Genomic DNA, 25,921 nt, shown 5'->3' on the forward strand with positions numbered 1-25,921 from the left:
ATTCAGATTCTTTTTCTACCCAATTTTCAGAAAACTTCTTTGGTTTTCCTGGAAATATATTTCAGAATTAAACTACTGTCATTCTTTTTTCAGAACATGTAGATAAATGAGAAAAAAAAATGTGAGAGGCTACCCTTCTCATGACAAAAATAATCTGTAAATATTCAAGATGTCAGTCGGCCTGCAGATAGAAAAACACTACTGAATGCTAAGCTATAAACCCACCTATGACTGGCCTCCTCTTGGGTTAATAAACCAGTTAATATACTTCACTTCTTTGTCATTCTACCTTAAGGATGAGATATAATCACTTTGTTCTAGAATTTTGAAAATCAATCTCTACAAACTTACCAATATAAAATACAATATATATTGCTTATAAAAAATAAAAGTTGCACATTCTTTCTATACCTAAAACTATATTGTTTTCTGTCCAGCATTTGTAACAATTCATAATGAGCATTTAAAAGTTAACATTGCCAAAAGTTCCTGTCTTGACAGATTTTCTTCATAGGTATAAAGGTAAATGTCCTAAAACTGTAGGATGTGGAATGAGCCACAGAACATGTGTTTATGGATGATAACATTATCCTTCTTATATATAATCTCCAAGAATATTAGATACAGTAACTGCTTATGAATGAAGTACCTGTATTAATGTAATCAAGCTAGCGATTCTTTCAAAACTAATTTTTAGAAATATTTTACCAAAGGGCAATCCATTTTACTTATAAAAAGCAACCAAGAAACTTTTCAACTCTGTAGCTCAGTGGAAACTGTCATAAATATGCACAAAATATGCTTTACAAACAAGGGAAATACAGACATATTATCCCAGTAGAACTTCACAAATTCTTAATGTACTGTCTGTATACCATAAGTACATGTTAAAGGCAATAAAATCTTATTAATCCATACAAAATATTAAGCACCTAGTATGTACGTACAATACCTAGCAGGCATCGAGTGGATTAACAACATCAGCTGCTGGTTATTACAGGGATGATCAACCTTCTACCCTTCCCTTCTTCCAAGAGAAACTGGCATTAAACAAGTAATTAACACAATTCATCATTGAATGACAAGTGAATTGACTACTGTCAATAATTACTAGGTGACTGAGCATGAGTCCTGAAGTGGAAAAAGTGTGAATTAAAGGCCATACCTAGTACATTATAACTGAACATATTCGAATTTCTGAGTTACCACATATCAAATTTTTAAAGTAAGCTTCCTTCTGTGCAGAAACGACCTCTCTTCTGACTTTCCCAAGCTACATGTAGATGAATGCAGATATGGAAAGAAAAGAGGCTTGCTAGTCATAATAAGGAAACTTAAATATGACTTTATTTTCAAAATCAAGAATTCAAAGAAAACACAACAGCCAGGCAGTCTGACCTACTCCTACTTGTAACAAAACTATAAAATAACATTAACAGTTTTAAAAAATTCATTACCATTAAGAAAACACATATTAAAAATCATTTACATCTATGTTTATCCCTTAAATCACAACTCAATTTGGAATAAATCATAATTCATCACACAGCATCAAATATTCATATGTGGACATATATATACATACATATACAAACATAAAGACATAGGTATTTCTAGAGAGTTCACCAAAGTGCTTGTGTACATAAACACAGCAGTCCCTTCAACATTTAAAAAGATCTTTCCAGAGTTTCTTCAATGTAAAATCTGTAATCATCATAGCACATTAACCACCAAGAGCATCCTTGACAGAACAATATATTAAACAAAGCTGATCCTACCATTCTCTCCTCTTCCTCTCTTTCTGAAACCTTCTTCCTCTGCCTTTTCTGTATACTGTGATTTTTCTCTCCTCTGATCACCGCAAAATGATGCGTGTCCCACGAGAAACAAATAAAGCTCCAATAAACATACAAAAACTGTACTGTTCCATAATAAATTTTTGGAGTCATAAAAGCATTATCCAAGGTTAAAAATCTTTCATTTTTCAATAAGAATTCTGGAAAACTATTTTAGAAGGATATGATACCACAGAAAGTGTAAATAGTGAGCACATGAAAAAAGATATCCTAACCATGATATACCACCTCAACACCATTAGGATGGCTGCTGTGAAAAAAACAGAAAATAACAAGTGTCAGCAAGGCTGTGGAGAAGGTGGAATTTATGTACAATTCAAAATGGTGTGGCCACTACGAAAAACAGTATGGCAATTTCTCAAAAAACTAAACATAGAATTGCTGTATTATCCATCAATTCCATTTCTGGGTACGTACTCAAAAGAGCAAACAGTATTATTCACAGAAACCAAAAGGTGGAAGCAAACTAAGTATCCATCAACAGATGAATAGATAAACAAAATGTAATCCATACTGTGGAATATTATTCAGCCTTAAAAAGGAAGGAAAATTCTGATACATGCTACAACATGGATGAACTTTGAGGACAGTATGATAACTGAAGTAAGCCAGTCACAAAAAGACAAATACTATTTGCTTCCTCTTACAAGAGGTACCCAGAGCAGTCATATTCATAGAGACAGAACGTAGAAAGGCGGTTGCTAAGGATTAGGGGAGGGGAACATGAAGCTGTTTAATGAACAGAGTTTCAGTTTTGCAAGACACAGAGTTCTGGAGACTGGCTGCACTATAATGTGAATATATTCAACACTATGCTAGCAAAGAAATGCTAAAAATTCTCCAAGCTAGACTTCAACAGTATGTGAATCAAGAACTTCCAGAGGTTCAAGCTGGATTTAGAAAAGGCAGAGAAACCAGAGATCAAATTGCCAACATCTGTTGGATCATCGAAAAAGCAAGAGAGTTCCAGAAAAACATCTACTTCTGCTTTACTGACTATGTCAAAGCCTTTGCCTGTGTGGATTACAACAAACTGGAAAATTCTTAAAGAGATGGGAATACCAGACCACCTTACCTGCCTCTTGAGAAAGCTGTATGCATGTAGAACATGGAACAGCGGACTGGTTCAAAATTGGGAAAGGAATACGTCAAAGCTGTATATTGTCACCCTCCTTATTTAACTTTTATGCAGAGTACATCTGCAAAATGTAGGGCTGAATGAAGCACAAGCTGGAATCGAGATTGCCAGATATTAAAGAAATATCAGTAACCTCAGATATGCAGATGACACCACCCTTATGGCAGAAAGCAAAGAGGAACTAAAGAGCCTCTTGATGAAAGTGAAAGGGGAGAGTGAAAAAGCTGGCTTAAAACTCAACATTCAAAAAACTAAGATCATGGCATTCAGTCCTATCACTTCATGGCAAATAGACAAGGAAACAATGGAAACAGTGACAGACTTTATTTCTTGGGCTCCAAAATCACTGCAGATGATGACTACAGCCATGAAATTAAAAGATGTTTGCTCCTTGGAAGAAAAGCTATGACCAACCTAGAAAGCTTATTAAAAAGCAGAGACATTACTTTGCCAACAAAGTCAAAGCCATGTTTTTTCCAGTAGTCATGTATGAATGTGAGAATTGAACCATAAAGGAGGCTGAGCGTCAAAGAATTGATACTCTGGGGTTGGAGAGGTCTCTTCAGAGTCCCTTGGACTGCAAGGAGATCAAACCAGTCAATCCTAAAGGAAATCAATCCCAAATACTCATTGGAAGGACTGATATTGAAGCTGAAACTCCAATACTTTGGCCACTTGATTCGAAGAGCCAACTCATTAGAAAAGACCCTGATGCTGGGCAAGATTGAGGGCAGGAGGAGAAGGACAAGGAGAGTGAAAGATGGTTGGATGCCACCACCGATTCAATGGCCGTGAGTTTGAGCTACTCCAGAAGATGGTGAAGGACAGGGAAGCCTGGCATGCTGCAGTCCACAGGGGTGGCAAAGAATCAGACACGACCGAGTGACTGAACAACAGCTGAACTGTCCTCTTGAAAGTGGTTAAGATGGCCAATTTTGCATTTTGGATATCTTATCACAGTTTTTTTAAAGTTATCCTATCTCCTATCTAAAATCCAAATATGCAACTGAAAGCAACTTTATGTTGTTTTGAGTCTACTAAACTAGTCATGGTGAAACTGATATTCTGTACATTGATTACCAGAATCACTATAAATCAGTGTAGTTTTTTAAGAAAGACAGGAAGATATAAGCAAAAACATTTCAGTACTATAAATCTAGCTTAAGGAATTATAGGTTTTTGTTTTTTTTTTTAAAGAAATAAGGCAAAATCACCAATAATATTCATTTTGCAAGCCTTTTTTTAAATGAACCATCTTAAAAAACAAAAAAAAATAGGGAAATAGTTAAGTAAGTTATTATGCACCATTGCCTTTAAGGAATAAAATTATGAATTCTAATTATAAAAACAATTATGGAAATATGATAACTGTCTAAAATCAATGTTAGAAATCCAAATATAAAAGTGCATATACACTATGAACCCAATTATAGCAAAATATATATAGCGAGACAATACCAGGGGGTCATATGCAAAAAAGCAAATGAATGGGGTTACCAATGACTTTCTCCCCATTCCCAAATGGACTTATTTTAATGTTATGGTTATACTTTAAAACAGCAACAATGAAAGGGGATTAGCGAAGATGAAGAAAACAGATTAGTTTAGATGATATTAGGTAAAATTAGTACAAAATGGAGGCAACAGGAGGGTGTTCATCTAAACTAAAGTTGTCAACTTTAATCCCCTCCAAACACCTATTTCTACCAATGCTGAATTCGCCTCCATTTCTTAATCTCAGTCTCTCAATACAGACTTTTACACTTGTCATTTCTTCTGTTTAGAACCCTCTCTCCCCTGCTGTTCACTTAACCAGCCTCAGCTGGAAGATGATTTCCCCAGGGCGGGCTTCCTGTGCTCCCCGGGGAGAGGCTCCTGGCTCCTGGCTCCTGTCTGCACGCCCAGCACTGGGTGTCCGTCTTCCCCACTAGTTACGGGCTCCATGAGATGCTGGTCTTGTCCTTGTCTATTAATAAATCCCCGAAGACCAACGCAGCAACAGTGCATGGGGAGGTGCTCACTAAATACTTGTTAGTACTCAATAAAAGCATTATTAACATTTACTCCAAGTCATGGATTCTCTTAAAATCTGTTTTAAAATCAGACCCGAACACTACAACTCTTAAAATATTTTAAGAAATTAATTTATATCACCTGTCTCACTGTTGTCTAAAAACAAATTTTGCATCTCTTATACTTTTGCAATAGTCCATCAATTTTCTAGCTTCCAATATACCTTTCAATTATTAAACGTTTAAGAGTTATAACTATAGATGGTAAGTATTCTCTGACATTTCACATTAAATTTAATATAACCCATAAATCTCTAAAACCAAATGGGAATCAGAGCCTTGATATGTTCATTTATTCTTTTTTTTTTTTTTGCTTTTTTTTTTTTATTAGTTGGAGGCTAATTACTTCACAACATTTCAGTGGGTTTTGTCATACATTGATATGAATCAGCCATAGAGTTACACGTATTCCCCATCCCCATTTATTCTATTTTAGCTAAAGAAAATTTATTAGGACAAAGAAGCACCAGGTTATGGGAAGGGCTAATCTTTAGTGAAGCAAATTCAATTAACAGATGAAGAGCTGCAGCTGGTTTACTGTTATTAAAAAAAACCCACTAAATTCAACAGTGCTATACCTTATATCTTCACAGTACCTGTTCAAGAGCATCTTGAGATTTCCGTCTCAAGAATTCAAAACAGAAATCATACAGAAAGGAATTTCTCTTGAAAGCCAAATGTTGTCTCCTTTCAAGGTCATCTCACATTCTAGGAAATATTTTATCACCATTTTTCTAAACCTTCATAATTAAGTGAAACAGAAACTCGCAAAGCAGAACAATAAATTCTGTTTTTATGGAAGAGATTTGAACTCTATTTCAATTAAAGAAGAAACGGGAAAATTTTCTGTGAAAGAACCAAATGGGAAGGAAATGTAGAGATCACTACGCAGCCCCCTATCCCTTCCAGAAGGCTTCCTGAAGGAATGCCCCCAAACCTGTCACATAGGCCAGGGTGGATCCCGGCAGAGGAGCCTCCGACAGTCTTAACCTGAGGGACACTCTGAAAGAACTGGCCTGCATTCTTCTAGAACACAACATCATGTGAGATAAAGGACATCTGAGGAATCTTCCAGCTTAGAGCAGACTGAAGACCACGGAACCCAAACGCAGGCGTGAATGACATTCAGCGGGACCCTGCACTCAGGGACAGAAGCGCCACCGCTACTGGGGACACTGTAGGCAGTGAAGTAGGGTCTGTGGACCAGATAAACACGGTCTAGTAAGTTAGTTTTATTGTGGCCACGTTAAGAGAGCCTTGTTCTTCAGGACTACCTACTGAAATACAAAATGAAGCATGATAATATGCAACCTATTCTCACATGGTTCCAAAATCAGTAACATATTTTTTAATAACACACTTTCAGATACTTAAAAATAAAATACAGAACTGATCCCATGGGAAAAATAAAGTTGGACCAGGTGGGAAAGAGGGATAGAATTTCACCTGCTGAGAACAAATACACACTTAAAACAGAAAAAAATAACTTGAGAAGGACAGCTCTGAAGACCTAGAGGTCATTACTGTCCATGAGAATGCAACTCAGTAAATTCAAGCAAGTTGGAAATTCAAATTTTGTTGTGCCATAATTGTCACAAACAAGTCTGCAGAGTTCTTCCAACACTGATAATACCTAGCTCCTCCTTTCCTGATACATAACACTTCCCACTTGAGCTATATCTACGTATCACATAAGGAAAGAGCAGAAAGTCATTAAGGGAAAATAGAAAAGACCAACTATTTACAAAAAACTTAATACACTTTTGCTTTTCGAATTTTTTTAAGTTATAGTCAAGCAAAGATATTCTGTTCTACTTTGCATTTACTAGAGAACGTAACAAGGTTAACCAATGAGATCAAACACAGAACTTCACAGGGTTAAAAGTTTTTATCATGCATCCAATAAACTCCATTCTATCCCGTTCTAGAATCCCAAACAGGCAATGGCACTTTTTAAAAGACACTGCAATTCCAAATGCCCCACAATTTAATATAAGATGTATACGTGTGCACACTAATGTTTAACTGTAATGTTTCTACATTCCACTGTTTAAAGCTTACCACCTGACCGCTCCAAATGTGTAAGTGCAAAGAAAACTGTTGTAGCTCCAGGGGTACCTGGGTAATGCCAGCAGAAGTCAGCTTCTGAACTTGAGGGGGAGGAAACAGCACTCTACTACCATCTGCCTACACAATGATACCATCTTTCAACCTGAATAAGAGATAACTCGTTTAAGAAGTGTTCACAGGCTTCCCTGGTGGCTCAGAGGTAAAGAATGCGCCTGCCAACACAGGAGACACACATTTGATCCCTGGTCTAGGAAGATCCCACAAGTCGCAGAGCAACTAAGCCTGTGCGCCACAACTACCGAGCCTGTGCTCTAGAGGCCGGGAACCACAACTACTGAAGTCCACGCGCCCTAGAGCCTGCGCTCCGCAACAAAAGAAGCTACCACAGTGAGAAGCCTGCACACTGCAACGAAGAGTGGCCGCCGCTAGAGAAAACCCTGTGCAAAGACAAAGAACAAGCACAGCCATAAATTAATTAATTTAATTAAATTTTTTTAAAAAAGAAGCATCCAATCCCATTTGGCTTCCTAACTTCTGGACCACAATCATGACAGAAACATATGCAACATTTCCTATTTTAAAAAGCTAACTATGAAAAAAAAAAAAAAAAAAAGCTAACTATGCTCAGTGCTTAAAGTGGGAATTGGGGATGGGGGTAAGTGAACCTGGGGAAATCTTTTCACTCTATTCTTGACCCTCTCTGCCCAGGGTTTTAAAGAGAGGCTAGAAAGAATTATTTCATAATCGCTTTTCTAATCTCCAAAAAAGGGGAAAAAAAGGTAACACCAACATATCACTTTAGACCAGTTCTCAGGGAAAAAGACAGAGGCTAGAGAAATTTTAATACGAATTTCACACATCTGGGAAATGAGAGGACAACTATACAATGACATCCATCATATACATTCACAGGTTCCAATTCCTTTAATAGAAAATGTCTATTTGACTTATCTTTTGATAAATGAAAAATACTGAAAGTCACAGCTATAATATTTTCATATAGAAATTCACTTTAGATAAGTTTATGTATGAAATTTTCAAACCACTACATCAGTTCTAATAAAGTAGATTCAAGAAACTGCAAAAATCAAATTCTATTTTCTGAAATTAGCATCCTTTTCAAAGAGATTTCTTTCAAGACTTTGTTAAATGCAGATATGTCAGTATTTAAAATACAAGTCAACTTAAATTTTCTTTATCTTCTGTGGTACACAGCTATTTCATAAGATAGGACATATATCCAGATAGACTATTGTTGTAGAGAGAAGATAATACTTAAGAAAAGTCTTATCTTACTTGCTGCATGATTTTTCTATTTAATGGAACTCAGAAGAATCTTTATGCTACCGCTCAGGGGTTTAGTAACCTACTCAACAGTTATAGAATTATCTGCTCTAATGAATGTTACACTATAAGTGTTCTTCACTTCAGCATTGTCTCTTAGTCTACGCGCCAATGAATGATGATATTTGTTCCTCTTACTAGAAAGACACAAATACACTACATCCCAAATTATTCACCACCATTACTTTTTCTTCAGATAAAAGAGAAATATTTCATATTCAGAAGTGACTCAAAAAACTCACTCCACTATTTAGGCCAAAGGGCAGAATCAAACACTCCAACACAATAGATTCACTCCTGGATTGCCCAGTCAAGTCTCTTAGGAAACATGTCATGTAATTACTCACAGAGCAAAACTTTTCCAAAGAAAGTGAAATAAATACAGCAGTAAAGATTTAAAAATTTAAAAAAGACTGGATAAACTTTATCTTTTTAACTTGAAACTTGGGAAAAGAAAAACAAGTAGTACCCTAAATTACCACTTTTGGTTTTTGTTGCTCTTTTGGTTTTTTTTAAAAACATTTAATCAAAATAATCATCTAGAAATTATTAAGCACTGATCTTTACACAAACTATTCTTACTGTTACAATCTCCATCAAAGATCTAAAAAATCCATTTTAAATTATAGCCAGACTTTAAATATAACAGCTTTATTTCATCTTTGGCACTATCTGATAAAATGTTTAATGAATCTGGTAAATGCTAAACATGGCAAATATAGAAAATTAAGAAAAATTTAAGTACTGAAAACCCAAAAGGCTTTTTGTCGATCGTAACAAAGCTAACAATTCACAGTGAAATGCACATCACAGCAGCACAACATATTTCACAAGATACATATTCAGCCTCAGAACTTGACAGAATATATAAAAATCTAGACTAAATGCCAAAAAACATCTTAAAGCATTTAACAAATTCTCTAGGTCTTACATTGGGGCATCCCAATTCATGTGTCAGGATGTACAGAGAAACTGATCTCCGGGCCTGGCCTGAAGTGTCAGAGCCGGCTGCCTCCAAGACCCCAACATCTCCATCAGTTTATCCCACATGCCGTACAACCACCACCATGTCCTATACGGTTCATGACGTGGGAAGGGTTAGGAAATGCTACAGAGGTATGTGTAAGCACCCAATCTTTCTTGTAATCTCTAGAGAAACAGACACATTTCTAGTTACCCAACAATCTCACCCAAATCTAGGTTTGGAAATTCTATCTAGATTTTAATGACATATCTTCCTATTTTTTAACCTGCACCATACTTTACCATATCTTCGCCAATATTTTTTTCAAAAACAGGAACTCTGATTTACTCAGTCCCCTCCCACCTTTATGAAAACTTACAAGCTCCTGGAAACTGCAGCACAGCAAAGACCATGACAACATTCCCTAACCTATGGTTCCAATCATCCACTCAAGAATGATTTCCAACTAGAGAAAATCCATTTGGCAAGAAAAAGAGACTCAAAGTGTTATTTCAAAGGGAGCAAGGAAAGAGCTGAAAACTAAGAACAAAACTAGGAAATGCAAACACTGCCTGTAACCCATGTTTTTAATTTGTATCTAACAAAAATGTCTCTTTGTCAGAGTAATTTTTCCAGAATGAACTCTTAAGTACTCCCTCTCACTGAGGTCCCTCAACAGTTCCTAAGCTAGGCACTATAACCTAGGTCCAAACCTCCCAAAATGTGTACAACCTGGACCCTGATTTCGTCTACACCAGCTTTACCTCTCACAAGCTCCTCCCCAGCTCTATACTCCAGGATGTTCACCACTCAGTAACACCCTCCTGTGGCCAAACCTTCACGCCTTTCTCACAGTGCTCCCCTACTTGGAATGCTTTATCCTATTAACACACACACACACACACACACACACTTCATGGGAGCAGCTCAAACTTCACCTAAGAACAGTAACACATGGAACAGTTGTCACACAGTAAAGGTGTCACACAGGAACACTCAAATCCATGCACTATTTATTGAGCATCTACTCAGTGCCAGGAACCATGCTTAGCCCTAGGAATAAGTCTTCACCCTGAAGGAGTTTAGAGATTCGATGAAGATTGGAGTGAACAGGCCAGTGATTTTCCCGGAGGATGTCAGCTGCAAGAGTGAGGCAGGCAGCGTGCTCTGGAGAAGCAGCACCCGGGGTTCCTCCAGCGAGTGAAGGGTGCATGGATGGTGGAGAGGAGCTCTAGAATCCAGGGAACTGAACAGAAACTGATTTTTTTTTTTAAATTTTAAATGTGACGTAAGTATATGAGACTTCACTATAATCCCAGTGGTTAAACCCCCAATGGCATTGTTCATGCTTTGCAGCTCCCCGTTTTCACAACAAACACTGAGAAATCACCGATAAAATACAAAGACAAACACCAAAAGGACATTACCTATGCCCCTAACAAGTCAAACATCTCCACGGACCAGAAATCTCACAGGAACACAAAGTGTGAGCCTAGGCCAGGCCAGAAGGTCTGCTGGGCTCTGGGTCCCAGACAGGAAAAGGCAGCAGGCAGGCCGTGGGTCCTCAGGGATTACTATGAGTTGACCGGATGGGGTAACAAGGGCTCCACAGGACCTAGGGTCAGCAGCAGACGCTTTGCTGAAAACCAGGCACTGCGGTGGCAGTCTGCCTTGTTTGGGGAACTAGACTGAAAAAGATTTCTGCTAACTGCACTGAGGCCACAGCTTAGGAAACAGCTGACCTCATGCCAGCTGACCCAATGACCGAATCTGTGATATCCCCAACGTCACTGGGGCCGGGGCCTGGTCCACTAACACAAGACCTTATTCTGATCTGAGAACTTTAAAACCAGGCAGAGACAAGGGCAAAACTGCCAGACCAGCAGGGGAAATCAGAGAGAGAGACAGGAAAAAGAAAACTCCCATCCCTGCAAAATTACAGAACATGATGTCAACACCAATAATATCAACAACCAGAACATAAATTCACTGCAGACAAAACAAATCATTGAATGACCTGAAAAAGACTTTAAAGTAAACATGTAAAAGACCCTCAAAGAGATAAACAACAAGAGAACTGAAAACATTTTAAACACAAACAAGCAGAAATGAGAAATGAACTAGTGGATATAAAAAAGAACCGATTAAAAATCTTGCAGATGAAGTATAACCATAGTAATTGATAAATAAAAATTTGTTTGTGGTTCCAGTACTCATCATCAGATGCCTAGGAAGCCACCCCTCCCTCGACCTTCAGGCTCACAGGGCTCTAAGTTTGGGGGACAGCTGTGTCAGACTCCAAGATTCAAAAATGAAAGACACCTGGGTATTCGTTTGTCCTCAAAGAACTTGCCATCTGTAAGTGACACTACTAGACCACTAAGATTACAAAGTAGAACAAAATTAAAATGCTCTTAGTGTTCATGAACTCATGCTACCATCTTTACTAGAGTTGGCACTCTACAAGAGAGAAACATTCTCACCAAATTTCACATGAATGGAGTTGAAATAACAAAAGTTGCTTCTTTCTTAATCTGTATTTGAACTCATCTGGCAACTATCCTTATTTATTCAAAGCACACCACCAAAAAAGTAACCCACTTAAAAGTCTCCAAAACCCAAGACCACAGCTTGCAATATTACTTTTAGTAGAAAGTACTCAAAGATCTCACAACAACAACAGCTTCATTTTCACTTACCAACTTTTGCCTGATTATTCAAATTGATGAGAAAAGCTACTGTATTCCTATCAAGGTAAATACATAATCAGTATGTGAAAAATTTCAAACTCTGTGCTATTATATTCTAATAAAATATTCACTTCATCCCAGTTTCCCTTACCAAAAAGGCTGTACTCTAAAAGTACACCAAAACTGTCATAGGATTCCAATCAGGATAAAATCTTTAATTCTTTCCTCACTCTCTAGAAGTAAACAGTTAAAATAGTAAAGTCTAGTTCTCCTGTTCATGAACAGACATAGAAAAGAATGACAGAAAATATTATATATTCTATCCCCTTACAACTGAGAAGATAAAATCTATTTCAAAAGATAAGTCTATAAGATAGAGTTGGTTCCTTGATCCAAAGACACTAATATATCTTTGATTAAATAATATTAACCCATGCTACCCAATGATTAAATGTCACATAATAAAATCTCTGCTACTTACAGTCAATTGCCATCTTCCCTCTTCATATTTCTAAGAGTCACTTTCCAATGAATAGTCAATAGAAAACTTTAGATGGTAAACTAAGTCAGCCAAGAAGCTAATGACACAGAGAGCCTCACATCTAACTTCTTAGAATTAATCAAACACCAAACAGTACCACCTTCTTTTAAATAGAGACAGAGGCACGGTGTTGGGCCACACCAGAATATTCAATCACTGATGAAGTGACATAATTCCAATTTACCTCGGACACTCACCCATGACTGGAGATGTCTCTGTGGTCCCGATCAGGCACTACACCCAAATCTGCTGTCCAGTGTTTCTCAGAGGAATACATGTCCTGGGAAGAAAACAGAGAAGGAAACCATATTTTCTAAAGGTCAGTACTTAAAATTTTCTAAAGGGAAATAAAAATAGTTTACTTACAAAAATTTTCTATTTTCAAAAAAAAAAAAAAAAACCCTGACATCATCTAAATGTAAAAAATTACCAATCAACCTTTGGAACATCATGATTCTGTTCATATTTTCCTTTTTCTGTAAGAAGTTACCTCAAAAGCAAATAATATGTATAAAGTTGTTACCACAGAAACTTTTTCTTCAGTTCCCTCCTCCATCGCCACATAAATAAGTCATAGGAAGAAAGCACCCCATTTTGGGTAAATTAAACACATCATACCTGCTGAATGCATTTTGACTGCACATAAATGAGTTATATACACCATCAAATAAAAATTACCAGTTACTACTATACTTTCTCTAATAATGGGCCTTTTCTTCATTACTAAGTAATATGGCTTGATTGTTTTAAAAAATTGGAAACAGATAAATAGAAAGAAAAAATTATCTCAATAGTACAATGTCACTACATCTACCCAATCATTTGTGACATGTCTCCTTTCCAGGAATTTTCTGTATATATTTTTAAAGTGTACTTTTATAAATACTACATACAAAATTCTGTATCTGGTTCTTTTTAGTTGAGTAAAACTTAATGCATCACCCTGTATTATTATAAATATAAAGTTAACCCTTTGTTAGGATGTAATCATAAATCTTCCTCTTGAAAATATGGCTTCTCTGGTGGCTAGGACCGTAAAGCATCTACCTGCAATGTGGGAGACCCAGGTTCGATCCCTGAGTCAGGAAGATCCTCTGGAGAAGGAAATGGCAACCCACTCCAGTACCCTTGCCTGGAAAATTCCATGGACGGAGGAGCCTTGTCTGCTACAGTCCATGGGGTCACAAAGAGTTGGACACGACTGAGCAACTTCACTTTCCTTTTTTGATAATATATTAAAGAAAATGAGGCATAAAGGAACCATGGATGCACAAGTGTCTCCCTGAACCTAACGTATGAATTTCCACAAAGCAGATAACATCAGATTCTATACAAAATGTACACCTGTGCTCAGTCATGTGGAGCTGCCCTCATAAGCTGATCAGCTACCTCTCAGCATCACAAGAAGGGGTGATGACGTTCTAAGTCAATTAAGAAAACAGCACAATAGTAAGGACCTCTGCTTCTGAAACAGATTACAGTTCGAGAAACATTTTTTGAAGAAATAATGCTCACCCCACCTCTAACTCATCTTGACTCACGCCGTATAATACATGAAAGCAGTATAAACCTACAGAAGGATGCCCAATCCTAGACGCCAGCAGGGTCCACGTGCTCTCATCAGCCATGGCCTATCACTGCAGGGAGCGCTGCATGATCACCTGGCCCCCTTCCCACATGGCCTGGCCTGCATCTCACACTGGATATTATGAAATGATTTCCATTTCCAGATAACCCAATTATTCTCCCCAAAATGAGAAGCTGTATGGAAAAATCTAAAATAATCCACATGACAATAGGGTCTCACCATGAAAACACTGTCTTCCTGGCGCTCCACCAAGCCCACACAGGAGACCAGGAGGTGGGCCAGGCCTCCTGGTGTCACAGGGTGGCCGGGGCTCAGCCCTGTGACACAGAGTAGATCACACACTCAGAGGACCTGGGAGCTCACACGCAGCTCACTCACACCTGTGGGGACTGCTCTCTCTGCTCGGGACTGCTCTCTTTGTTCATATTTATATCGAAGTTTCTTATCTTAAATTTTAAATTCCTAAATGGCAACATCAAAGCACTTTGTACTAAGCCATGCACCCTTCCTACCCATAGTTATGAACTGTCAATAAATACTTATTTAAGGACTGAGGTTCCTCAGACATTAGGAGTTTTCTCAGCACCAAAAATAGTAACCTCAAAAGAAACAGGACGGTAAAACTTCTAAACACTGAATATATAAGCTTATCATCTGAGGTGATAAATGCACTTGACAAATATGCAACGATGCATGAGCTGGAGTTAATGTCATGGAGCAGTTCTTAGAAAACATATTTTTTAATTACTTACAACTGAAGTCATGTATTCAAGACTCTTAATGCCAATCACGGCTTTGAAATGCAAACCCTTTGTGCACAAATAGGTGGACTACCAATTCTTTTCAGCAATGAGGCAGTTTAGTAGCACAAGAGATAACTTTTTCAGATTTCCTTTCTCCTCCTGTAAATGCTATTGCCTGGACATACAAAGGAGAAAGAAGAATCTTACATGTTGTTTTTCACACCATCTAAGAGGGAAAGAGTACTTTGTTTCAAATCCAGTTTCACATAAAAGGCATTATTGGGGTACTTCTGCAAAAGCTGGCCTTTCAACGCATTTTACAGGAACTTGAGCCAGGGGTACTTGCAAGTGACTCCTCCAACTTTTGTGACAATACCATATTCAGGGACCTCAGGTTCTAGTTAAAGGAAAGGAATTCCACCATACCCATTTCTTTACTGTAGGCACCAAACATGACCTAAAAATAATTCCCGTCACTCTTGGTCACTTAAAACTTAAATTTAACAGAATTATAAATCACAACATACAGGATCACATACTACTGTCTCTAACAGTATTCTTCCCAGAGATCAAATTAATATTAATATTTCATTGTACAATAACTTTTCTTAAAAAGAGAAGACACAAAAAATCCCAATATCCACTAAAAGCTGATGTGATCTTCATTTTTAATCTCATCACAAAGTATAATTTTTTAAAAATCAGATTTAATCTTGAAGATATTGTGCCAAGTGAAATAAACAAGTCATAGTAGGAAAAGTGGTCTCCCGGGGGCACACTGGTAAAGAATCCGCCTGCCAATGCAGGAGACACAGGTTCGATCCCCAGGTTGGGAAGATTCCCTGGGTAGGAAATGGCAACACACTCCAGTATTCCTGCCAGGAAAATTCCATGGACAGAGGAGCCTGGCAGGCTACAGTCTATGAGGTCTCAAAGAGTCGGACATGACTGAGCAGCAGCCATGGAGAACAGGACAAGTACTCTATAATTCCACTTACATGAGGGACCTAGAGAAGTCTAATCCACAGAGACAGAAAGAAGAATCATGGCTGCCAGGGGTTGGAGGAACAGAAAATGAGGAGTTAGTACTTGATGGGTGAAGTTTCATTTCGGGAAGATTAAAGAAGTTCTGGAGATGAATGGTGATGATTGCACATTAATGTGAATGTACAGATTCAAGTTCAGCAAATTCCAAGAGGTATAAATTTAAAACAGAAAAGAAACGGACACCTAGAGATATCACAGTGAAACTGCAAATCATCGATGACAAAGAGTTCTTAAATCCAACCAGAAAGAAAAGCAGACTGTACAAAGCAACAATCAGACTCTGACTAATCAACTGCAACCATGGAAGCCAGAAGACACTGGAACAGTATCACTAAAGTTCCAAGAGAAAATAAGTTTTAAGCTGTAATTAGGTACCAACTCAGCTAAACTATTTTTTCAAGAAAAGGGGCAAAATAAAGAAAATTCAGACGTAAGCTGAGGAAATATACTATAAGCAGATCATCATTAAGGATGCTTCCAAAACTGTAGTTCATAAAGATGGAAGATGATGCCAAAAAAAGAGCTCTGAAATACAGGAAAGAATGGTGAGAAAAGAGAACTGTAAAAATGGGTACATGCAAATATTAGTGGTATAATTTTGAAATGATGAGTTATAAAAGCAAACAAACCTAAAGTGCCGAACAAAAACAGCATGTAATCTAGGAGGAAGGTACCATAACAGGAATGGCACTATTCCAAGTCTCTTATACTGCTTTTTAGGAGGAAGATGAAGCAGACACTATCTTTTGTTCATATGCCTTCTATCACTTGTCATCCTGGGATACTCCCCACCTCGTGGATTTGAGGGCCTGGAGACATGACAGATAGGAACGTGAGCAGAACTGCCCCAGTTCTAACTGAAGGCTTTACAAGCACTGAGCTGCGTTCTCCTGTACAACCTCCCTGCACCCCAGTCTCTGCTGGTCCCAGAATGAGGAGACACCTAGCACAGAACCAAACCCACCACACCCAGCAGAGACTGCCAAACCTATGAGCTAGAAACAAATGTCTGTCACCGAAGTTTCACAGTGACTTGTTACATAGCATTAAGACAGCAAAAGATGACTAATACAAAAGGCAAAGATACTAACTTTATATGCAAATTACATTCATGAGTTTTAGTTTAACTAAAAAATTTTACTAAGTTGGCAAATATATGTATATACACACAAATACATATATGTATACATACACACGAAGTGATACTATTTATATAAAGTTCAAAAATAAAATTAACAATACATGAACATATGTAACTATACCGCTGCTGCTGCTTTGTCACTTCGAAAAGCAAAAGAAAAAAGCAGAGTTGAGGCTAATGGTTTTCTGAGGACAGAAGTAAGATAAGAGGAGTTGTAGGGAGATATAAGCGGGTAGGGCTAACACTGTACCACTTAAGCTGAGAGAAGGGACATATACACATCATTCTATTAGAACTATATAACACACTTATTACATATAGTCCTTTGTATGAACAGAATGCTTCATATTTTAATATGAAAGGCAAAATCTCCAACAAAATTCAGAAATGATTATAAAAGAAATTTATATAGCCACATGTATAAAAGAGGTAAACGTATTTATAATCTTTAAGCCATAATTAAGAGGCAGAAAGAGTCGTAGTGACTCACTTATTCTTTAAGAGAAAGAGACAAATACAAGTGATAGCTAGGTTCACTACAAAATGCAAGACAGCACTGACTGAAGAGACGGGTGATCACCCTTTATCTAGATGCAGAAGAAGCTGGCCTTCTCAATGAGCTGTGTTTGCTCAGCTCTCTGATCACTGGAGATTCTGATCTCAGCTTCACAGCTGTGTAACCCAAGTTCATTTTTTAGTAGAAACTCCTAGACCCCGTTTTGCTAAATTGCTATGTACAACTGCCATCCCAAGAAAAAGCTTAAGAAAATTTTCTTATTTGAAGCATTATTGGTAACAGCAAAAAAAAATATATATATATAAACTTAAATGTGCAATAGTAAGGAACTGAGTAAATGAATGATTGTTAATTTACATGGAATGGGGTTTCCTGCATCCACGTAAAAAATATCTCAAAAAGATTTAATGACAAGTGAATGAATGCTCTCCAATGTGCTTCATGCAACCTTCTCATAATCAACAAGAAATATCAGAAATGATGTCTCAGCCAATTTAAATGTAATACCCCAAAGGTTTATAAGCCAAAATCTAAAATGATTAATGTTCAATTTTTAAATTTAAAACAGACAGATAATATATAAATTTACTATTCATTCATTCAATATTCACTGAGCAGCTATTACAAGCCAGGCAGTGTCCCAGGCTCTGCAGACACAGCCATAAACAAAACAAAGACCCCTTCTGCATGAACTCACATCCCAGCAATTCTAGTACCTCCCCTTAATTCAGGTGTGCAGTTCATGAGTTGAAATAAATATGTCAGGGCATTCCAGGGTAATATCTTCTCACTCCAGATAAAGAAATAACTTCAGTTAATATTAAAGTGGGCTTCCCAGGTGGTGCTAGTGGTAAAGAAACTGCCTGCCAATGCAGGAGATTAATAGTCTCACAGGTTTGATCCCTAGGTCGGGAAGATCCTCTGGAGAAGGAAATGGCAACCCACTCCATCTTGCCTGGAAAATTCCATGGGCAGAGGAGCCTCGAGGGCTGTAGTCCAATGAATGATGACTATTAAAGTCATTCATTGACATGGATGGTCTCACCACTGTACTTTCACAATTCTTGAGCTCTTTATAAAGAATATTCATTCTTTCTGCAATTTACACCCCCGAAACACAATTCTAAATTTTCAAGGCTTTCTGTGGTTTCCCTGCTCAAGAAAAGTAAAGCCAATCTTCTACTACAGCTAGAGTAAAAGGAGGTTTATTTAGCCCATTCACTAAATTAACAAAGTACTTCCCACTAATAAGATCAGAGAAGGAGATGGGCAAAATGAGAAATCATCTGATTTCCTAGGTTTGTTTACACATGTATGTTAATGAAACAGCTGATAAGAATGAGGTCTGATTTCCCCTTCTGCAGGTAGAATTTAAGTTAGGTTTCCAGAAAGACTTATCAAATTCTAGTAGCTTTACACTGGGCAACTTCTAGGTATTTAGGAAAAACAAATGTCCTTCCCAAGGTTTCCTTTCCTATCTCAGTTACAAGGAGGTCTTTCCAAACGAGCTTATGTTTGCCTAATGCACTTAACATATCCTATCAGAACTATACATAATGCCTGAGGTCTACAGATAAAAGCTAAAATGAAGGCTACAGTATCTCTGATTTTCAGGGGTCTGGCTTCATTTTAAAAGTCAGTTATGAAAAAAATAAATAAAAGTCAGTTAAGGACTTCGCTGGTGGTCCAATGATTAAGAAATCTATCTGGCAATACATGGTTTTTTCAGTAGTCTAGTATGGATGTGAGAGTTGGACTATAAAGAAAGCCAAGAGCTTAAGAATTGATGCTTTTGAACTGTGGTGTTGGAGAAGACTCTTGAGAGTCCCTTAGACTGCAAGGAGAGCCAATCAGCCAATCGTAAAGGAAATCAGCCCTGAATAGTAAAGGAAATCAGCCCTAAATATTTATCGGAAGGACTGATGCTGAAGCTCCAATACTTTGGCCACCTGATGTGAAGAACTGACTCATTGGAAAAGACCCTGATAGCTCAGTCAGTAAAGAGTTTGCCTGCAATGCAGAAGACCCGGGTTCGATTCCTGGGTCGGGAAGATCCCCTGGAGAAGGAAATGGCAACCCACTCCAGTATCTGGCCTGGAGAATCCCATGGACAGAGGAGCCTGGCGGGCTACAGTCTATGGGGTCACAAGGGTCAGACATGACTGAGCGACTAAGCACAGCACACACGGAGCTGGCAAAGATCGAGGGCAGGAGGAGACGGGGACGACAGAGGAGGAGACGGCTGGATGGCCTCACCGACTCGATGCACCAGAGTCTGAATGAGCTCTGGGAGTTAGGGATGGACTAACGTGCCTGGCATGCTGCAGTCCATGGGGTCGCAAAGAGTCGGACACGACTGAGTGACTGAATTGAACAACCAATACAAGACACCGGATTCAACCCTTGGTCCAGGAAGATTCCATGTGCTGTGGGGCAATTAAGCCTCTGCACCATAGCTACTGGGTCTATAGGCTCTAGAGCCCATGCTCTGCAACAGGAGAAGCCCCACACACAGCAACAGAGAGAGTAACCCCTGCGCACGACAACCAGAGAAAGCCCGTGCACAGCAAAGAAGACCCAGTACAGCCCAAAATAAATAAATAAAAAGTCTAGACAACTAACTGTAATAGTAAGCCCTATAGCAGATACCATGAGAACTACAAAGAAAAGTAGGCAAGATTCCAGGCCCTACATTAAGGATTTACATCTAGTTGGATTCTAAACACAAGTATGTATCCATCCATTCAATAAATGCTAATTCATCTCTGCAACATGTAAAAACTTTTCAAAGGGCTCGAGATACAGCAATAGAGACAAACCTGGTCCCAGCTAACAGAACTCAGTTAGGACAAAAGTCCTAAAAAAGATGGGAGTCGAGGGATTACGTATGAGAAAAAAAAAATGCTCTCATAAACTAAATATCTCATATATTTGGCACATGGATTAGCACAGGTCCATTTTTGGTCTTATAAAATAAAGGAGTTGAAACCATTTTTAAGTTCTCTTTTGAGCACTAAAAGGCTTGTGACCTAAAAATCAATTTCAATTCAATGGGTAACTAAGAAAGATTCTAATCCCTCGCCATTATAAGTAGAATCAATTAATAAATTATTGCAATAAACCAAGTATGAACTAAAACAAACTGATCTGAAATGCTGGTTATGTTTAAAAAGGGGGACGGAAGGGCAGATTCAAAGGACAACTTGGAAAGAAGTCAAAAATACTACTAACAGTGAAGTAATCAAAGGTAATCCTAAATTTGAAGGGGGAATCCAGATGATATTCTTTTGGCAATCCTCAGTGATGAGAAATCATTGACTCTGGAGGAAACAAGGTTTGTAAAAGAAAAATATTCCCAAGCAAGCCTGGTGAAGGAGCTTAGAATTTAAACTAACAATAAAATGTGATATAAATTGATGACAAACAGGATTCAATATTTCTAAAAAGCAACTTTTAAAAAGAAGTTTGAGAAATTTCTCTTCAGCAATTGATACGGTCTACTAATGGTAATCACACTTAGTACTAACTTGAATACAGATTCTAAGACGCTGCTTTCAAAATGAGTCTACTACTTCACAACCAGATTATCCTTTTAAGCCTCTATTTACCAATAACTAAGCATCAGCTGGGAGATAAAACACAAACACATGGGAGTTACATAAAAGACAAGATAAGGGGCCTGCATTTCCAACATAGGCCACATAATGCACAGCATTCTTAAAGACAAAAACCTAGACTTAAATATATATATATATATATGTAAAGTATATTGTTTAATTATTAAAAATATCAAAGGGTTAAAAACTGGTACAACCACTTTGAAAAACTGATAATAACTACAAGAGTTAAATATTTACTCAACAATTCTATTTCTAGGGATATTTCCAAAAGAAAGGAGTTCATATGTCCAACATAATACGTATATAAGAATGTTCATAAGCAGCTTTAACAGCCCAAAATTGGAAATGATGCAAATATCTGTTAAAAGTAGAATGGAGAAATAATTGTAATACAAAGAAGCCTGGAGCCGTCTTTCCTCCCAGAAACGTTTACCCAATCAAAGAAGGCGCCTGAGGGGCTAATCTATACTTAAGCCGCCTTGAGGGCTCAGAAGACAGCAGATCAGAGCACAAGAGCCACGAAGGGAGCCACACCCCTTGTGGAATAAGACCTCAAAAAGCTGAATCCCAGAAGAAAGGATAACACAAAAAGCAAACTAAGTAAACTTTGCACAGACACTAAAATAAATCTCAATTTGAATCAAGGTGATCCTAAGTGCCTGGCAAAAGCAACAGAAAAATCCTCATCTAAATCTACATTTACTTCTAGAAATAATCTTTCAAACACAATGAACAGTACACAGTGAGCATGCATACATGGAGCTGACACTCCTCAAAGAATAACAGACCACAAGAAAAAATCTGCAGGACGCCGAAACAGTTATCTGCTTACTCTGTTCACAGAGACACGTGAAGAGCTTGCACATTTTGACAGGGAATTATAAACTATAAAAGTGGCATAGCAGATTTTTAAAAGAACCAAACTGAAATTCTAGAATGAAAAATACAGTAACAAAAATTAAGAATCCAGAAAATCAATACATTTAAGAGCAAATTAGAGATGAAGACTAAACTGAAAGGCCAGAGGTAAACTGAACGACTAGGAAAAAAAAGTAAAACCTAGAAGGCAGGTGAAGCACAGTAGAGTTACTGAGACCTAACACTGGGTAACTGAAGTCCCAGAAAGATTAAGCAGGAGAAATGGGGAGAAGCAATACTCGAAGAGATGACAGCTGAGAACTATCCAAGACAGATGAAAGACATCAGGTCACAGCATAAACAGCTGTGAAAAGAAAAGGGGGGAGGGAGGGAAAGAGAGATCATTTGAAATCAAATCTGAAAGACAAAAAAAAAATCTTAAAAATAGCCTGAGGAAGTAACAAATTATCAACAAAGAAGTGATAAACAGCAGCTGCCTTCTCAATAGCAACAAAGACAAATATTATAGAATAATCTCTTCTCCAAAGAATATACAAATATATGTATGTGCGTATTGCCAATCTATAATTCTATACCTAGCAAAATGTAGGTGAAACAAAAACATTCTCAAACTTGAAAAGTTTTAGATTTTGTCAATACTAAATCCACTCTAAAGAAAATACTAAAGGGTATTCTGCAGGCAGATGGAAATTTTTTCCAGACAGAAAGTCAGTAACATAAAAAAGAAGAAAAGGGCAGTAAGCCTAATTGAATAATAATGGTACAAAACAATAAAAATAGGTCTTTGGGGGTATAAAACATATACATTTTAAAACATATTAACAATAAAATACTAAAAAAAGGAAGGACTTACATGTTTTTAAAAGACATATTATCTGGAAAAAGGGTGAAAGTCTCAATATTACACTTTAATAAGTAGAGAAAAGATTAGAATTTCTTAGGCAAATACTGAGGAAGAGTAAAAGAATATATAATCCCAAGGTAATTTAAAAAAAGAGGAAATGGAATAATTTTTTTTTTTTTAAATCAATCCAAAACAAATCCAGAAAAAAAGGAACATGGAACAGGTGAGACAAATACATTACTCTTAATTAATTTAAACATTCATAGTTATTATCTGCCAATTCATTTTTTATAACATGCATCAGCAAAATACACAGAAATATCTATCCCCCATTCACATACCTAACCTTTATAAATTTTACTTTCCACATTTATTTCCAGTGTCACTCAGTTTTCAAAGCCTTATTTCACCTTTTCTTTTCTAACAACTGATATGCTGCTGCTGCTGCTGCTGCTAAGTCATGTCAGTCGTGTCCGACTCTCTGCAACCCCATAGATGGCAGCCCACCAGGCTCCTCTGTCCCTGGGATTCTCCAGGCAAGAACACTGGAGTGGGTTGCCATTTCCTTCTCCAACAGATATGCTAACAAGCATTAAAAGATTCAAAAAGAAAACAAACAAAAAGAAACAAGAGGGGTAAAAAACCCCAGAGAACTGGCTTACAAATGCTGCATTAATTCCACAATAAAACATTACTCTGCCATTACTGATCTATGTAATATCACTAAGGGCACACTCGCCCTCTGCAATGGCCCACACTCTGTGCAGTGTGCTGCTCTCGGAGTCTGAATAAATCCTCTTCTCACCTATCACTTTTTCTCTCACCGAATTCTTTATGCAATGAGGCATCAAGAAGCTGAGCTTCACTAGGTCCTTAAATCAGGTACCATGGGTTTGGCTGGGTTTGTGTACCAGCCACGTGGGTTCAAGTCCCAAGCAGGGTTTTGGCTGGGTTTGAGTCCCAAACAAGATTTTGGCTGGGATCGAGTCCCAGCCATGTGGGTTCAAGTCCCAAGCAGGGTTTTGGCTAGGTTCGAGTCCCACCCACATGAGTTTGACTCCCAAACTGGGTTTTGGCTGGGTTCAAGTCCCAATCTGAGGTAAATGGTTTCACTTTTAAGATATTCTCTGTCTTTGTTTTCTCCAGATTACTGTGATGTATTTAGACTTGGGGGAAGAGGGTTGTTTTATGGATATTCTTCAGTCTGTGGCATCATTTTGAAATAGTCTAAGATTTAGAATACTTCTATATGAAATATTTCTTCAAATACTGAATCTGTCTTACTCTTCTCCCTCTCCTCTGGCACTACAATTACGTGTACGTTAGGATTTTAACTATACTATATGTCTCACACATTTTCCACCCTTCTAAGGGACATGTGGGGGCTTCTAAGGTGGCGCTAGTGGTAAAGAATCCGTCTGCCAATGCAGGAGACGCTGGTTCAATCCCTGCGTGGGGAAAATTCCCTGGAGTAGGAAATGGCAACCCGCTTCAGTATTCTTGTCTGCAAAATTCCATACTCTGCACTGAGTTCACACTCACTGGAGAAGGAAATGGCAACCCACTCCAGTATCTGTGTCTGAAAAATTCCATGGACAGAGAAGCCTGGCAGGCTACAGTCCATGGGGTTGCAAAGAGTCAGGCACGACTGAGCACACAGGACAACCAAAATTAATATATTAAGAAGCTTAAAATGATAATCTTTCACTTATTTCATGAAAAGCATTACTCTAATATTTAATTCCCTTGTTAATTCAGTGAAGGAAAATTCCAGGATAAAGCGAAAACTTCTACACTAGTATCAATGTCATCAAGACACAGGTGCAATGTATACCCCTCTCAGAGGATAATTAAGTAATCCTTTTACAGCCCCAAATACTTAACCAAACAAGATGTGAAACTCCAGAGCTTACAGTGAATTTCTACTTGCATTTTGCGAGTAGACATTTTAAATATGGCAGTCTAAGCTCTTCCAAGGAAAACATTCTCAAAATTTAAAAACACCAATACTATACAGTCTGTCTAAGGAAATCAAAGAACCTTTTAATAATTAATTCCAGTTTTACAGATACAGAAATTATCAAGTAATCAGTGCCAGAGTCGTATAGTAGTGGACACCGAAGTGTGCAGAGAGTCATCTCCAGTCTAGCGAGGTCGGAGTCATCTGGATGGACTCTTTCTACAAAGGCTGAGCCACCTGTTCAGACAATGACAGTTCATGAGGCCAAGAGCCTACCTTCCCTCCACAAGCAACAGCTGTGGGACAGGAGGCACAGCGAGAACTCACTCAGCCACAAGCACTTGTCCTCTACATGCGCTCCCTCATCCTCAGTGTCCCGCCCTCCCACCTGCCATCTCTTCCTCATCCTTCAGGTCTTACCAGCCACGTCCTCAGGACAGACTGCCCTGCCCCTCCCAATCAAGTCAGGTTTCCTGGCGACAGGATTTATAGTTCCATGCGCTGTACTTCAAAGGACTGATCGCTCTAGTTGTTCAAAACAAGGTACATGACACAAGGCTGTGGGTACAAAAATGCACCCAAGAAATATTTGTTGAATAAACAAATGTGAATTTATAACTCTCCCCAATTTTACAAAGAAACAACTTTTTAAAAACTAAGTTATTTTCATGAAATGCCATAACCTGGAAATGGCAGAGACCAGTTAAGACTTCAAGTGTTTGTGATTAATTCTCAGGCTCTAATGTCCACATACTATAAAGAAGTGTTGTAGAAGTCAGATTTCTGTCAAATGAATATTATTTTGGTATTGACTTTTACTGTAAAAATTGAGACACTTCCTAAAGGAAAAAAATGAGACTCTAAATATAAACAAATCATATCTAGCAAGGCAATACACCTTTCAAAA

The 25,921-nt window shown here is 37.9% G+C and overlaps 1 protein-coding gene across 2 annotated transcripts in view; it reads right to left on the reverse strand.

Annotated features, from left to right (window-relative positions):
• Positions 1–25,921, reverse strand: part of USP6NL (USP6 N-terminal like) — a 141,240-nt gene that overhangs the window by 112,884 nt on the left and 2,435 nt on the right. Inside the window, exons 2-3 of one of the 2 annotated variants that reach the window (XM_065920979.1) lie at positions 15,016–15,181; positions 12,873–12,955 (exon numbers count right to left, since the gene is read on the reverse strand). In XM_065920979.1, coding sequence (XP_065777051.1) covers positions 12,873–12,876 — 4 coding nt within the window. In that variant the 5' untranslated portion in view covers positions 12,877–12,955; positions 15,016–15,181. The remainder of the gene's footprint in view (positions 1–12,872; positions 12,956–15,015; positions 15,182–25,921) is intronic. The other variant, XM_065920978.1, reaches the window with a different exon arrangement.

This window comes from Muntiacus reevesi, chromosome 2 (genome assembly GCF_963930625.1).
Source record: "Muntiacus reevesi chromosome 2, mMunRee1.1, whole genome shotgun sequence".
Lineage (NCBI taxonomy): Eukaryota > Metazoa > Chordata > Mammalia > Artiodactyla > Cervidae > Muntiacus > Muntiacus reevesi.